At 39.3% G+C, this 16,756-nt stretch overlaps 1 protein-coding gene across 7 annotated transcripts in view; it reads right to left on the reverse strand.

Annotated features, from left to right (window-relative positions):
- ANK2 (ankyrin 2) overlaps positions 1 to 16,756 on the reverse strand; it is a 140,006-nt gene that overhangs the window by 39,318 nt on the left and 83,932 nt on the right. For 4 of the 7 annotated variants that reach the window (XM_030450107.1, XM_030450106.1, XM_030450105.1 and 1 more), the window contains 6 exons: positions 16,058 to 16,202; positions 14,118 to 14,129; positions 10,777 to 10,879; positions 10,080 to 10,183; positions 6,679 to 6,720; positions 5,784 to 5,819 (listed from right to left, as the gene is read on the reverse strand). In XM_030450107.1, the coding sequence (XP_030305967.1) occupies positions 5,784 to 5,819; positions 6,679 to 6,720; positions 10,080 to 10,183; positions 10,777 to 10,879; positions 14,118 to 14,129; positions 16,058 to 16,202 (442 nt within the window). The remainder of the gene's footprint in view (positions 1 to 5,783; positions 5,820 to 6,678; positions 6,721 to 10,079; positions 10,184 to 10,776; positions 10,880 to 14,117; positions 14,130 to 16,057; positions 16,203 to 16,756) is intronic. The other 3 variants (XM_030450110.1, XM_030450109.1, XM_030450108.1) reach the window with 1 other exon arrangement.

Here is a 16,756-nt window from a genome sequence, read left to right on the forward strand (position 1 = left end):
TGGCACTTTAAAAATACTTTACCAGCAAATGTATCATATTAAAGAAAATTATTTAAGGCTCAATATAAAGCCAATTCTGATTTTGGGGGCTTTTTTTAGGTTATCATTTTCTAGTTATCTGAGAAACTATGATTTCAAACCAAATAATGAGTTTGGGTTTTAAAAAGAAATCAAATTTCATTCTGGAGTGTGTGGCTATGATTTGTAATACATCAGGGGAGATAGCACCTATTTATGTAAAACCCCCAACATGTATTTACTGTTTGAAGACTCATTTTGAATTTTGGTGAGATGACAACTGCTACAGTCACTGTGTAAGAGGTCTCTTTATGGATTTTTAGTTTTCTGTCTTACTTTGCACAGCAATAAAATGTCACAGTATAAAATTTAAGAGATGCAGAAAGCCATCTGTAGGGAGCCATCTTCTAGGATACAGTAGATTATCTTATTTATTTAATTTTCTTTAAAAGGGAGAAAAACATTTCAAGGAATTTCTTTTATGTGGAACTTCTTAGAGTTAAGAGGTTAACAGGTTTGACAGATCTGTTACAAAGACTGGGGACATTCTTGGGAAAGGTGTTGAACTATTTCAAGTTTACAGTTTTGTTTTGTTTTTTTTTTTACTGGTTTATGACTTAGGATCATGCCTGTTGTGGGATGGGAATGTCAGGTTGCTGGAAGTGAAAATAAGAGTATATGAAACAGAACAGCATCAGGCCTACTGCTAGAATAATAGACTCAGCACATGGGGAGCTGCAGAGATGCTACTGAAGGACCTGCAATAGAGAAAAGCCCTTCTAACATGAGTAACAAATACAGGGATTTTTCCACTGCCCCCTTGACTGTTCTGTGCAACAAACACTGCGTCCACTCATTGTCCACACAGCCACAAGAGAACTCCACATGCTGTAAGAACACAACACCCAACACACCGTGCAGATCAGACCAGAATGGAGGATGGAGAGGGAGCCACAAGCGCCAGTCAGAAGCACACCATGCACCACGGATGTCAGTCCTTCTCACACATGCAGTCTCCTATTCTACTGCCATTCAGATACCTCTAGGCTTTGTTTAGTGTAAAAGTCTGGGTAGTACAACCATTATCTCATTCCTTAGAGGTTGGTGTTTCTGTGGTTTTAACAAGGGGGAAAAAGAGAGAATGAAAACATTTTACAGCTTCGATTCTCCAGGGATTCATTTAGAATAAATGGGAGTTTCCTTGAGAAAATACAAACTTCATACATTTTAAATCACAGGTGAAAGAACAGCTTAAGAGATACTAAACACTCAGCTGCTACAGGAGTGTCCTATGGCTTGCACTGCAATTTTCCTGTAGCTGCATGAAGTTGTGTTATTCAAAGTGGTTCTGAATGTTTCAGAAAATGGGTCCCAGTCTCTGTTATAATGCATGCATTAGAGGTAGGTAATGACACCCAGTGCCTGAAGAAGAGCTTCACATTTTGATTCTAAAACTATGAGCAAGAGAAATACTACCCCACAATTACCAGAAGGTAATGAGTGTACTTCCTGAATTAAATCAGCATTCACGTTTTTCATTGTGTGAGCTGTTGTGAGTGGAACTTTAAGGTTTCAGTCAATTTCATTACTGATGTAACACTCAAAATTGCACACTTTAACAACAGCATCACCTTCTGCTCTCCATCACTGAAATATTTCTGCTGCCTTATGTCCCCCTCACCTTATCTCCCCAGTGCCACACCCACTGTTAACTGCTAGAACAACACATACAAAAGGTAAGGGTCCAAATCTGACAATCCCCCTTCTGAATGTGCCTGCTGGGTCAGAACAAGGTCTGGCAGTGAATCCAGCACAAGGTCTATCAGTGATCTGTCACTGAAACCAACTATTGCTCCAAGGAGTGGAAAAATAGGCAAACATAAGCATCACTGGGAGGTGGGCACAAATTTAACAATAGTTAGGGTAAAACCAGTAGGATATTATTGTTATTATTATTATTATTATTTACTGCAGAACCAGCTATTTCTAGCGTAAAGATCTCATGTATTTACTAAATAGCAAGATTCAATTTGGCAAGCAGGAATGTACATCAGAGTATACACAAAACCCAGATTTGTGCCATATCACTAAAAGAGGGGGGAATTCCTGAAGGGTTCTGTGATTTCTGGATGAGTCTGAAACCATCAAAGCAACAGCAATTCTTTCACCAGGTGCTGGGCAGCAAACCCAGAATAGTGTGAGGGGGGCACAGAAAGAGTAGTGCCAACCATCACCCTAAATATGGAGCAGCCAGCTATATACTACCAGGAAATCTCCAGAAAACAGATTTTGGAAAACTTGCATGAATACAGTGCAAAAGGAAATTCTTCAGCTCCAGAGCAGAGGCATACAAATCTGAAAGGGAAGCACAGTGCTCCAGGGTTTGCAGAGCTGACATATAATGTCAGAATACATTTATTCTCACCCTGTTTATTCCCCAACCTTTGGCCACGTTTACTTTCTCACCCACTTATTTAATCCAATTTTTTTTTAACCTCTTTTTTTTTCCCCCCAAATCAGCACATTTCACATGATCTTCTGAATCAGAGCAGTCTCTTTTTGTGCCTATTTGCTATGTATTAGGGCATCTGGATGGTAACATTACTGTTTCAGGAGTGGGAAAGCTTTGCCCTTTTGAAGGACTTTGTATATCAATATACAAATAATTCCTACAAAACTATGACACACAGCATACTTCCTGACATCTGCATTTAGCACAGTGGAAAATGTGTACAACTAATACGAAGGAAACATAGAATGTAAATTATTTTTTCTCTCTCTAATGTTTCTTTTACCAGATGTTAAGTGATGAGGTTGAGCTAGGAAGAGATTGTACTGAGAGGAAAAAAAGGATTTGTGGCCAAGCAGGAAACTCAGAGCTTACTCTGTGTTGCAGCTGCAGAACTACTACGAGCACCACTAACCCTCTGTGTCCAGAGAATGAAAAGGAGCTCATTAAAGAGAAATACAACTGACTGTGAAGAGCTCAAGAGGAGAACAAAAAAAAATGGTAAGAAGATATTAGGTAAAACTGAGGAGGAGGAAAACAATATAAATAGGAGAACACTCTTGGAGAGCTGATAAGTGGGAAAACATTCTTGTGAGCCAAAACAAAGGTGGCCAAGCTAAGTGAGCTGATTGATCAAGCAAGGTGTGAACATTACATGGACTTTTCATCAGCATAAGTCTATTTCAGAAAATGTTTTCAGTGTCCTTCCTACATGAGTACAAAGAGGGGAAGCATCCTTCTTTAGCACTGACTTCACTTTACCTTGGCAACCCATGGCCAGAACATAAAATTTCAACCAAGGGATGATCCAAACTCAAAGCAGATTATGGGCTAAAGCAAAAAAAGTCAACATTTCTGTGTCAAGGCTGACCAGGGCAACACTAGGACAATATTTCTCAGTAAAGCCTTTGAGTAAAACTCAACCCAAAGCATTCTATGATTCTGTGATTCATTTTCTGTGAGTTTTAAAGGTTCAGTTAGAAACGATTTGCAACACAAACATGTGACCCTGGCAGCCTTGCAGACTGGGTCAATACTGAGCTGTGCTGAGATTTAGCCAGGTGGTAGTCCAACATAATAGGCAAATCAATGAAACATTAGTTTTGGGGCAATCATTGCCTTTTCTCTTTCAAAGAGAACAGAGAGGAAATCAGGATTTATTTTTTTAAAAACGAAGCAATTATTTTCTAAGAATACATTCTAGACTGCAGGGGAGTCTCTACATGCTGCTGTTAGCAGTTAGATCAAGCACCATTTTCCTCTAATTTAGCAGCACTTAATCATAAATTAGAGAGGACATTTAAATCTCTTTAATTTAAGAGCAATTAAAAACTGTGTACTTTCTATATGTAAGTACACAAAACCCACTGGCTACAGCATCCTTCTGGTTCAGAACATATACAGAAGGCCCCCACATTTTCCAGAGAGCAGAGCAAACAGCACTGGGTTTTCTAGTGGCTCCACTCTGAGAAAACACAGACAATATATCTGCATTGGATTTATCCACCTTGCAAGGACCAAGAGTTGTGGTGTATTTTCATGAGATATTTGTGTTTCAGATCTGAGCCTGAGGTACTCCCTTTGCTGGTTTTAGTCGTATGGAATTAACTTGAATTTATTCTGTATCTCCTTGGTTCTATATACTCATTTGAAAGTTAACAGCAGGATGAACAAATCAAACAAGAAGTGTCAGCACTGGGGGGGTGTGTAAGGAGATGCCTGTTGTGTGATTTGTGAAGGGTCACTGCTTTGTGAATAGCTGTGCAGGAGAGTCAGAGTTTCAGGTGGCTGCCAATGCAAGCAGGTTGGCACTCAAACACACTTCTCATTCTGCAGAATCATTTGGAGAGCCATGCAACCCTGGCACCAGGAAGGGTCTCTTTAGAACAGGCAACAGGTTTTTTTTAAACACTCAAAACCAGAAGAGGTGAAATCAATCACTTTCACACAGCCAGCTCAGGTAGGACTGTTCTTTCAAACTAGGCAGGCAGGCACACATGCTCACATCAGGTAGCAGGAAACAATAAAAAGCTCAAACTGGAGCACATCCATTGTAGAGACACTTAGGAGCTTTTCTTGTGTGCATGATCTTAAGTTTCAAAAGGAAGTGGGAAACAAGGAGATAGCAGCATTCAGTGTTAGTCGCAGTGTGAAGAAAGAAGCAGAAATAATCAGGGTGCTTCAGGCAGTGTAAAGTGTTCAGCTGGAGAAGGAAAATTGGTAGAATGTCTGAAATTAAAGAAAGAAGGCCTTGATCCAACTCCTGCTGAAGTCAACAGCAAATCATTCAACTACCTCACTGTGCTTTCCATCAGGCTGTGATTATGCCACACAGAAACAAGGCACACTCCAGGAGGACAAAAAACATGATCCTACACAGGAAACCACTCGAGTGTTAACTTGTGCTAACATTCCCTTCACTGCATTAGTCAGCTACAGAAGGACTGAAGGACACTACCTAAAAAAGATGGGGTTTAACCTTGGTTTCTATTTAGCCATTTAATAATTTGGCAGAGATGAGTATTTAAGATGATTTTCACCTTTCTATGGTTATGTGAAAGGAGATGAAGATGTATTGTGTCAATAAACACTGTTTGCCAAATGAAGATCATCTCTTTAGGGAAGGTACCACTTCAGGTGTTCTGTGCGGGATGCAGTGAGCCACTGATTCACCCAGGTCACTCAAAAACTGCACATCATGTGAAAAAACTGCATTCTGGGTCTGTACTGTGACTCTGCTGGTTGCAGTATGGTGGCACAATTTGGAAAACAGGGTGTAGGGAGTGGCTCTGCAATATTTTTATAGACAGTGAGATAAGAAGCCCCTCCTGTAATATAAAAGTTGAACATAAAGCTATCTACAGTGGTGTCTTGAATTACATGTCAGTTGTTTTTTTTTTCTCCTTCCTTCTAACAATATTAAAGCATCCCACCAACAAAGAAAATGTACTGTTAACTACATCAGTGGTTAAGACTATCTAGGACTGTGTAAGGAGCTTTCTTCAGGTTTTTTTGCAGTGGACTGACTGTGTCCTGTATTCTTTTTTTTTACAGTGGACAGATGGGAGAAAACGGACACACTGTACTAGAAGAACAAGGCCACGTGTAACTATTACTGCTATCTAGATCCCTTTATCTCTTAGATAACATGCACTATCAGACCACTAAAGCATCCTGAAGTGAGGTAAGAGAGGAGGATAAATAGCATGGGTGAGAAGAGCAATGTAGTAAAGAAAGAAATTATGCAGAGGTTCACCTGCTGTTGTCATGATCAAGACATGGAGAAGAGCATCTGCAATAGAATAGGTGATTTAACATAAAAAAAGAAAAAGGAAAAAAAACAGAATGAGTGAAATGAAGTACTCAAATACTGGAAAAATGAAACAGATTTCTAAATTAAACACATGAACATATACATATATGTGCATATTCATTACATGTGAGAAGGTGGGATGAGTATGGAAAGTAAGCCTACATAAAATCCTGCCTTATCACTACTACTACAGCAGTAAAACTAAAGTGATCTGGTTTCTCTACAGATATTCTTAAGCTGGAAGTCAGGTACCTAAAATGCACAGTAGGATTCTGAGTAAATATCTGAGAACCAGATTAGAGAGAAAGCTGCCTGGTTTAGGTATCCACCTCTAAAATTTGGGCCACAGTATATCAAAGGGTAAGGTATCCAGGGTAATTCCAGCCAGAGTTTCTGGTTATACACTAAATCATTACTTTCTTCAGCTTTCTTATCAATCCATTGTGTCCTCCACTTTCTTCCATTTCAACATGTTTCTTGTCCTCCTTTTGTTCCACTCTACAGAATGACAAATTTCCAACTTTCTTTGACCTGTTCAGGTTCTCTGCAATGTGTCACACACCAGTTGGTTTTCTGATGTCACTTTTGATTGCATCTCTCTCCATTGCCCTTTTCTTCTGCTGACATGAGCAGCATTTGCTGGTAATGAAGAACACCTGCTGTGTTTCCTTATTGCAACTTTCTGAATAATTTGAAATCATTTCAGATTTTAGAAATGACTATCAGCTGGTGGCTGCCAGGTCCTGTTTCCATAAGTATTTCCAGGAAATTAATCTCAGACTGGAGAAAAACAATGTTATGGATTCAAAATGCAACACTTGAAATATGTTCTGTTTACCTTGTTAGCAAGGATCCAGCCTCCTTTTTGGCAGACATGCAGCTGAGAATGATAATTCATGTTATTTGTCACAGTTTGAGCTGTCCACACCCTTATCCTTCTCCTTTCTTCATTGATGGAAGCAACAACTTCCAGAAAGTTAAATTCAGTAATAATATCCCAGCTAATAATATTCCATCTAATTAATTTTGTCAGATACAAGTGCTGATACACATGGATCATCAATTAGTCAAATGGGAAGGTTTTCATCAAATTATATAAAAGAAACCATTATCTTTCATTAAATAGGAGTTCTACTGTGAATAAGTGAACGAGTTGGAAAAACTACAGAACTGCTCCATAACTGCTCTAGAACACAAAACCAAGTTAATATCCAAGCAGGAATGAAAGCCCCTTCCTCACAGTCCCATGGTCCTGATTTGCCTTTCTTCTTACCTACCACACCTTTATGGATCTGCTGCTGACATTTTTAGAAATACAATCTATACTAAATCATGGAAATATTTTTCACTCTATCACCAGAACCCAGCTAGGAAAACAACATATTTTTGCACATAGTTTGTACTTCAAAATCTTACAGTGAGCCTTATCTTTGCCATTCTCACTAACTGCTGTGGGAGATGGAGACAGGAAGGTGATACTGTCAAGCCATGTCTGAATGCTCTAAGTGAAAAAAACCCTTTCAGTTCAGTGGAGTTTAACCTTCCAACTTAATGAAAATAGAAATAGGATACTGTGAGGTATGAGAGTAGAACTGTGGAACACATTGGCATTTATGTAGGCATGAGTTCTGTCCCTCATAATGCAGGAAATTATACATAACACACCCTAATATTATCAGCAAAGTGATAAAACTCTATCTTATGAGATATTTAGCACCCCAATATTCTGGTGTAGTCAAAGATTCTTTAACTTTGCTCAATATTTAAGATTGGATATTTTATCAGGAGAAGCAAATGTGGCTTGCTGAAAGGAAGTTTAAATGCAGGAATTTATGCTTTTTCCTTCAGCTAAAGTATGAAAGTATTTGGAAACTGTTAGATATCCAGGACATGTTTCTGACAAGATTGTGAACACCAGAAGAACATTACCTCTTCAGAGATAATTATTTTCTTGTTTTTGAAATGGCTGCCAAAGACTCTGACCAAAGATCTTGCTTTTCTTTCCTTAGTCATGAAATTATCAACATACTGAAACAGTTACATTTCAATTTTAAATGGACAGTTAGAGCATTTTCAAGACACAGGAGAAGTTCTCGTGAGTTATGCAAAGGCTGGAATATATCTGTGAAACTCTATACCAAGAGAACAGTTCTCTGTAAATTTAATCTTTTTGCTTGGGGGTGCTACACTGGTCCAAATAAACCCTTCCTCACCATGGGAGATCAGTAAGAACCCAGCAACAATCTGGAGACAACCGCTGAAGTAGGGAGAGAAAAGTGTAATTCTTTTTTTTCTCAGATTGCACAGAATACAAAATTAAGCTCATCTGTGCCAGATAAATCACTGCCCAATAGTTTGCTGATGTGTTATGTTATAAAAACAGCCTGAATTCAATACATCTCCAGTGTCTGGGGCAAAGCCAAGGCCATGCCCTTGCTTAAAGCCACCAGCAATGTTTCTATAGGATTTCTTCTCAAACATTCAGAGTTTTCTTTCAGGAGGGAGATGCTGCTTCAGTGTGTGCACCTGACATGTCAGCAGCACTGCTAGCTCATAAGAAGTGACTAGGGTCACCCTCTAGGTGACAACAGGGGTATAAATGTTGTTATTTCAGCTCAGGGAACACAACAATCAGGCATACGTTACTTCTATGACAGTTTCACTTTAAAATAAGGTCTTATAAAAAAACCTCAAGTAGTCATTGTATTTACCTAAAGAGCAAGATGTAAACAAGAGGCACCCCAACAGTTTATCCTAGCTGAATGACTTGCACAAATCTAAGCAAGATAAAAATGAAGTGCTCTACAGCCTTTCCCAGTGGCTGAGAAACCATTCTTATAGGTTTCTTTATTGCAATATTTGGTGGCAAGTCATCTGGTATGCATGAAAATAAGAATATAATCTGTGTTGGTTTAAGTGTCACTATTTTATACAAGGCTGCAGAGAGCATTGCTCCTACTGAAATCACTCTCATCCTACCACTAGCATCCTGGTCATCCAAAAAGACTTAAATATCACTAATATTAAAACAAAAAAACAACAAGAACACATCCAAGAACTAAACGCCACCTTTCTCAAAGGTTTATAGTTCATCCTCTGCAATCAGAGGGAAGTCCTACCTTTCTGAAAGTAAAAAACAGCCTTTGGAAAAGGTGTGTGAACTATTTAGGGCTATAATAAGCCATATAACCATTTTTAAGCTTACACACTGGCATATATACAAATACATACATACTGTCCACATGAAGTATTTTTATTTGTTAGTTTCAGAGCTCAAGAAAAGCAAATCCAAACAATGCTGGTCCCAAACAAATATGTTCCTTTTCTAAATCAGTACTGCCTGTCAGTCCAAATGGGACTCCAGTGCTATTTTTCAAAAGATAAGGACTGTAAGATTGTTGTAAGCTCATTGGGATCTTTCTCCTTGTGATGTCCAGCCATGCTGCATACAGCACAGCTCCACAGATACAAAATGCTTCATCATTTTGACATCAATTTCATAAGAATTCATCTGCTCATGCCCCATCAAACCTGACAGCAGGACACAAGTGTAGAATTCAGTGTAAAGAATAAAAGTACTTAAAACACAGCAAGTAAGAGTACTTTTGAGGCCAACCAGCATAAGCTTTGTCAGTATGAATTTGGCTGGGCCTGCATTCTGTCCTGTGACTCCATTTCAATGAGCTTGCCTGGTGCAAATCCTTACAGAGTGTCCCTTGTGAGAATATAAGAACACAGTGACCAAATCTGTGTAAAGTTTAGGTTCCTGTAACTGAAAATCCTTGGTTTCTTTCTTTAGGCAATCATGACAAACACTTGGTGTTTACCTAAACTATGCTTAGTTACCTGAACTGTATCACTGGCATAGGAAGTACTCGTGATGTGGAGTGATTAGGTCCTTGGACTCAATTAGTACTAACTTTTAAAAGATGCTGTGTTTATTTCTATGTCTACCTAAAATTCACACCAATACCCAGAGACAGGAGCCAATTCTCTCATCCATTCCTCTTGAACCTGACTGAAAGCTCACTGAGTTGTGGTGATTTCAGTGGGTAGTCCTGGTACTCAGGCTTGCTTGAGATTATAACCATTTATTAACAGCTCTAGGAAGCAATGGATTAAAATATAACTCCCAGTTAAGCATTAGTTGGAGCTGCTGCCACTGCAGATATCCTATTTCTCTCTTTTTCAAAATTTTTTTAAATTTAATTTTATTATAATGCTCACTGATACACTCACCCCGAATGAATAGGGCTGGAAGAAAGAGCCACGTTGTCCAAGTTTTCAGGCCCCCAGCTTAAGCGATACGAATTCCTTTCAGCTTCTTTGGCCAGAGTTGTTACCTTGGTAAGCAAAAAACCCTCCTTTTTACTACAATAACAGCAATTTGTTAACCAAACAACAAGATGTATTCTGTATGGTACTCCCTAAAACGTATAAACGACTTTCCTTAAGAAGGAAAACAAAGGACTAATAACAGCATGAAGATATTATAACCCCTAATCACATGATAGTGGTAATCATATGTTAGTGGTCCCAGGGAAATGAATGCTGTGATTTACCAAAGTGGCACCTCCTAAATATATATATTTTTAAAATACAAGCATGCTTCAGGATAGTATCTTTGAGAACAATGGCCTTGAGTTTATTAGATTACCTGAATGTTTAGCCCAGTGGCTGTAAACATAATTCAAAAATCAGTTAAAATGGAGACCATTGTAAAGACAGTCCCTGTACCACATTCACACAATTTAGCCATTTATTTTGGAATAATTTAACATTGCACAGCATAATTACCATTAAGGATCAATGAAAATGAGAGAGATTTCTACTAAAATAAAGCAGCAGGCACGACATGGTATGGTTAGTATAACCTAAACTGTTATCTTTTTATTTAGGCAAGAGATAAGTGATGTTCAGGAGGATGTGTCCTTACCTGCTGGCTGGGGATGACAACTGTCTCGTCGATCATGGCACTGTCCCTCAGGTAGGAGGCATGGCTCAGGGTGTGGGACCTGTCTGAACTGAAGGATCGCAGGCTGGCAGGTTGGGAGGATGCCATAGCAATGGATCAGCAGTACAGATGATGTTGTGAAGGTGTCATGAGAGATGGGAGTGGGAGAATGAAAACAGCCTGCTATTAGCAAGGTGATGCAGCTTCCAGGGGGAGGAGGTAACAGGCACAGGGGGGGGGAGGAAAAAGAGCTTTACAGATCTGTGTTACACTGTGACCGAGGGCCACAGAGTCTTCTGACTGACTTCATTGCTCCCAAATGCAGAGCCTGGAGACCAAGCTAGATGAGAGTTTATTTTATACTCACAAACGCTTTATACTTGCCTTTGTGGCACAATGGATTCCTTGTAATAAAGAGCATGAATTTCTACTAATGAAGGCTCTTTGGAGATGTTCTCTCCTCTGCTATATCACACGAGCAAACTACTACAGAAAACCAGGATGCTGACACCTGAAGAAAAGCTGAAATCACTTTATCTGAAGCTTCATCGTGATCAACTCTCTCCCCTTAAAACTGTAAATAAGTAAACTTGATGTTGTCCCCTGGAAGATACACACAGCAAGGTGAATTGTGGCCAGCCACAAGCTCCTGTGCAAAACAAAATTCTTCCTCTGTGTGCCAACAGCATCTTTCAAGAGGCTCCAAATGTGAGCATTGCTTGCTTTGTGAGTACACAGAGCTCTGGTTGCTGTAGCAATGAGAGATGCAAGGCAGTAAATAAGCTGCTTCCAAGCACTGGCTCAGGATGTAACTGCAGTGTCCACCAGCAAAAAGCAAAAGGAGACAACTACAATGCCACAGAAAGACAAACTGAGGAAAATGGGGCTTCTGCTACCAAAGAACACCAGTTTTGTCCTTTAAATATTTCCAGTATTACAATTGTGATTTTTAAAACCCCCTTCTGATGCTGTATGTGTACTCTCTGCTGTTCCAAATCTTGAGGAATACAGCACAGCTAACTGAAGGAAGCAGTTTTCATGGCTTACACATCCATGAGTAGTACTCAGAAATGACTAACACACTGATCAGAACAATAGGCCATTTGTCTAGGTACAGAGATTTTGAAGGGATAATGAATTTTCAGTAGTTTGCAATTAAAAAAGTCGTGTGCATTCTGGACATGAGATTTAAGGGCTTTAAATGCAAACCTTCTTGGAAATCATATCTTACCATCTGATTCAGACCAGTCAGCCTTATTTTAACAATATCTACCTTCACTCAATAGGGTTTTTATCCATTTTTAGAGGCAATTTATCTTCTTTTTATTAGAAATACATGACATTGAAGAATAACCAATGCTACTGATCTGCCAGTGGTCTGTTTAGCATACTAGATGGATTCTACAAAACAATAGAAAATTCTTAGGAAATTCTTGATTTAAAAACCCAAATCAACAATAAATAATCTCTCTGACATGTTATGAAATATCTTTCACCCAGGCAAAGTGAAGAGGTGAGATATGTAAGACTGGTGTTACTTGATTTATGCATTTACAGAGTCAGATTCTGATTCCAAATAAATTCTAAAATTTTAATAAGGCCACAAAGTAAGTTCACCCCAACTGTCTGCATGTGACTTTTCAGAAAGTTATGACAGAGCATTTTGGTTAAACATTTTCTTGTGAATTGGCCAGGTAGAGTACACTTTGCTTGTTTGTAACACGAGTACTTCAGTGAACATTTGGTCCTGGGTTGAAAAACAAGCCTCAGTAGCAGATCCCATTTGCCATCATTATCCTTTATTCATTTCAAGGCTTGACACTTTCAGAACTGCTTTGCTGTGCCATGCAATGCTTGTCACTGCTTCACCATCCAAGTTGTAGGTTCTGCTATTCAGCTAACACCATGTCCTGGAGAGATACTGAAGGGAAGGAAGGATGTGCTAGACTGAACTGGTGATCTGTCTGCTCATTTTGTCCATGTTCTCCTCCAAGTGCCCAGCATTTTTTAGAGGTGAGCTTAAAAATGTTGGACTGGATGATCCTGAACTTCACTTCCACCCAAAGACATTCTGTGATCCACTGCTACCACCACCACTGCAAGGAGCCCAGTACATATCCACCAGGTAGTACCTGGATGTAGGCTACAGTAAATATCCAATATATTGAGGGTCTGGACTTTACCTACAGGCAAGGTATGCACAAGCTTAGCTGAGGTCTGCAGTAAATTAGAAGTTTAAATTTCCTACTTTGCTTAATTTCAGAACTTGTGTCCTGTATGCTGTACAAGCAAAACACAGAGCAAACCAGGAATGAAAAGGTCTGTGCATCTCAGACTTTGACATAAAGGTACTGCCTGAAAGGGCAGTCCAGTTACTGAAGTGTAGTGGCACTGAAGAGAATTTATCATTTATTACTGTAAGAGGTCTTTAAGTATCCTGTAAAAAAAAAACTAAATCCCAGAGACAAACCAATACAGATTCTTTCCAAACTTGGTAGATGAATATTAAAGTGTCCTGGGGTCAACAACACTACTCAGCCCCAGAGACTGAACTGTGAAACCCAGAAATGCTACAAAGCTCCTGAACATGAAGAGTGTGTCTTGCCCACGTTCAGGAATGCACAGACATGTGCCACCCACCTCTTCTAAGCCCTGAATAAAGCCAAATGGTATCCAAAAATCATCCAAAAAATAGCTGGGGGACCACGCTGCAATACACACCCACTTGCCAAACAGCAATCTTTAGTCCAGCTGAGTCTGTTTCTTGTGGGAAGCCTTAATTTGTTTCTGAGGCTGGGAAAAGAACCTGGTATCACTGACAACTGTATAAATCAGCCTTGGAAATGCTTCTCTGTTTACAGACTGAAAAACACTCTTCCCACCTGTCACAGACCAGAAAGGCAGAAGGGACTTAGCAGGAAATGGAGTCTTTTCAAATATTAATGAACAATTATGTCCTGAATCAGGTTTGGCTCTCAATAACCAGCAGGAGAATCCAGCTAGTGTAGTCTGTTCTATTTATTTGTTTATTCTATCCCTGTGTCACAGCTGACAGTATCTGTACAGGGATCAGGGAACTTTCTGGGGGCCAGTAGCTGTGTTAGCTATCTGGTGACCTCTCTAGAACAGAGTACTGATGGAGCAGTAGCCACCCCTACTTTTTAAACTCCTCTGAGCCTGTAACTATCTCCAGCAGCAGGGTTGTTCAGCTGGGTCTCCAAATCAACTTTCCAGCACACAGCAGGCCTCCAAAATGGATGAACAGAGACAGGTGCCATAAAGGGATACAGAGACAACATGTTTGCATGCTATGGAATACCTACCTGGGCATGGTGCTAATGAAAGCATATGAAAAAGAATGAAGAGGAAAGAGAAATAAAATAAATAGGGAAGATGGTTACAAAAAAAAAAAGGATGTTTTAAAACCAAATTGTTTAATGCACAAGATTACATGAGTCTAGACTGCTAGTACTACCTTGCTTTAGTGAACTTGAAAAAACCAAATTCAGTGTAATGCAATGAGAAACAGGTTAAAGCAAAAGCAAAATAATTTGAAGCTGTGTCTATGAAAATTCTTACAACCTGTAACTTGACAGTGACAGAAAATGAGACCATGGAGTTACAAAGATGTACTTTTTTCTCTTCTTTCTCCCCTTATAATTTTGCTTCATTTCAATATAATTGTACTTGATGCAGGATGTGGAATAATTTTCATACAAGGCAAAATAAAAAAGATCAGTTACATGCCAGTGAAAATCTACTGAAATCCACTGACACTACATAAAAGCTAAAATATTCTAAATGAGAGCAGAAATTGGCCTAACACTTGCCTGCACAATCACTCCTATATAACATCTTAAAATTGAAAAAAAAATAAAAATAAAGGCTTGGTTACCATTGGAAGCAACTGATAAAAGGAATTGATTTTTAAGCATTCTGATGCAGTTCATAAACATCCTCTGAGACTTTAAAAGCCACACAGTTGCTTTGTTTTCAGTGGATTCACTTGAGCTGTCTAAAAACCAACAGAGACTCCACGCTTATAAGACCTGAATGAGGAGGGATTTACACATGCTGAGAAGGAAAAACTGTTTCCTGAATTCTTTTGTTCCAGGAGCAATTCATTGCCCACTGAAGTAAACAGAAGGGACCCTACTGATTTCACTGGGCTTCAGAAATGCTGCCAGAATAACAATCAAGACTGGCAAATGAGGTAGGTTAAAAATTCCTTTGCTTGCCAAGATCTCAACATTTTTTTTATATTATTTATTTTTTTTTCCTTTTAGTGAACCCCAATTCTGAAGGCAGTAAGTCTGTAGGCCTCACTGGTTTACAGCAGACACTGTGATGTTCAAACAGGAATGCCCAGGCAACCTATTCCAAACTAGAACTGTGGGTGTTCAATCTGCCAGTTTGAGTACAGCTATGCTGACTGATGAGGGCTCCCATTTTGGAAAGGGAACTCCTTATTTTTTTATACTAGTCACATTCTCTAAAGTATAAATAAATAAACAGATTAAAGCTACAGACATTATTATTCCACAGATACATCTAGGCTTACCTTCAATTTCTTAGACTTAAGCAAATCATTACATTTGCTGGACTGCACACACATTCTTTTTACTAATTGTTTCTAAATCTTATTTACAACATAAATACTGTGCTGTGCCAGTAAAGGGAAAGTTATTCCCTTTCCTGCTAATACAGTCATGATGAAACAGAAAGAGTCAACCTGCTTGCTGAAAATATACTTAGAGCCAACCTGATGTGGAATGACCAAATCCATTGCTCCTTTCTTACTACCTGTAGCAAACTACTCCAAAAGGTCAGCTCACCTAATGCTACAAGACCTGTGTCCACCTTACCCATCCATCCATCCCCTGCCTCATGACAGGAGATGATTCATGAGCCCTTTCCATCAACAGCTACACCCTTCTTCCCTAGTCTGGCCACCAAGGCAATAAAGCAAGATATGCTTTTTCAAGAACCAAATAAGAATTACAAACAAAATCTTCATTAGACTCTTGAGTACAGTATTGATGCCAAATATATTCATTTCTAGAGTGGTCAGGGACTAACTCTGCTGACCACCCCTTCCTCCTACAAAGAGGTGACTGCCACACTGACATGTCTGACAAAGAAACCTCAACAAGTTCATCCCATGTCTCCCTTGGGTTGAAGACCCTAGGGAATGGATTTCAAACGTTTATAACAAAATGTGTGCAGAATTACCACAAGAAAGGATAAATTTCCAGGCAAATACCTGTCAGATCGTCCTCCTTCCAAGCTGTACCTTAGGTAGTTCATTCCATCTAAGAACTGGCTGCTGGGTAAGGAGTCATCTCCCAGTTCTCTGAGGTCTTCTGGCCTAAGGTACTCTCCTCCATCTCCTGTCATTGTGTCATCACCTTTAAACCAAGCACAGAAGGAACAGAGATGAGCACACAAGTTTGATTTTATTTATACACTGGGATCCAATGTGTGGCTGCCACAATAACCAGGGAGGTATTTTTAATAACAAACAGGAAGGCATTTTCCACTCAGGAAACACTGCAATCCACAAGCAATTAATGTGTTTAATGAAACTGGCACACCGAGCAATATTAAAAAAAAAAATTGAAATCAAAGTGATTAATCAATTCGATTTAGTTTGATTTCTGCTGTTGCACATACTGGTAAGGGACACATTTCCTTGCTGCTTGCTAAAGCATGGTCTCTGCTCCTTTATCTCTTTAGTTGTCTGGTCACAGCTTTACTGTATCACAGCCTGACAGTTTCTGATCAACTGTAACTACCTGACTGTAAGCTATGTGTTTTCAGCTGAAATGGTGGGTTTTGAGCCTTATGCCTGCTATTTGCAAATCCTGATTTAAATTCTCCATTGTCCACACTTCTCATAATATCAGGCTGTGTCACCCATGGCCCAACATCCTTCAGAAAAAAACCCCACCCCTTTATTTCT

The sequence above is a fragment of the Calypte anna genome, chromosome 4A (assembly GCF_003957555.1).
Source record: "Calypte anna isolate BGI_N300 chromosome 4A, bCalAnn1_v1.p, whole genome shotgun sequence".
NCBI lineage: Eukaryota > Metazoa > Chordata > Aves > Apodiformes > Trochilidae > Calypte > Calypte anna.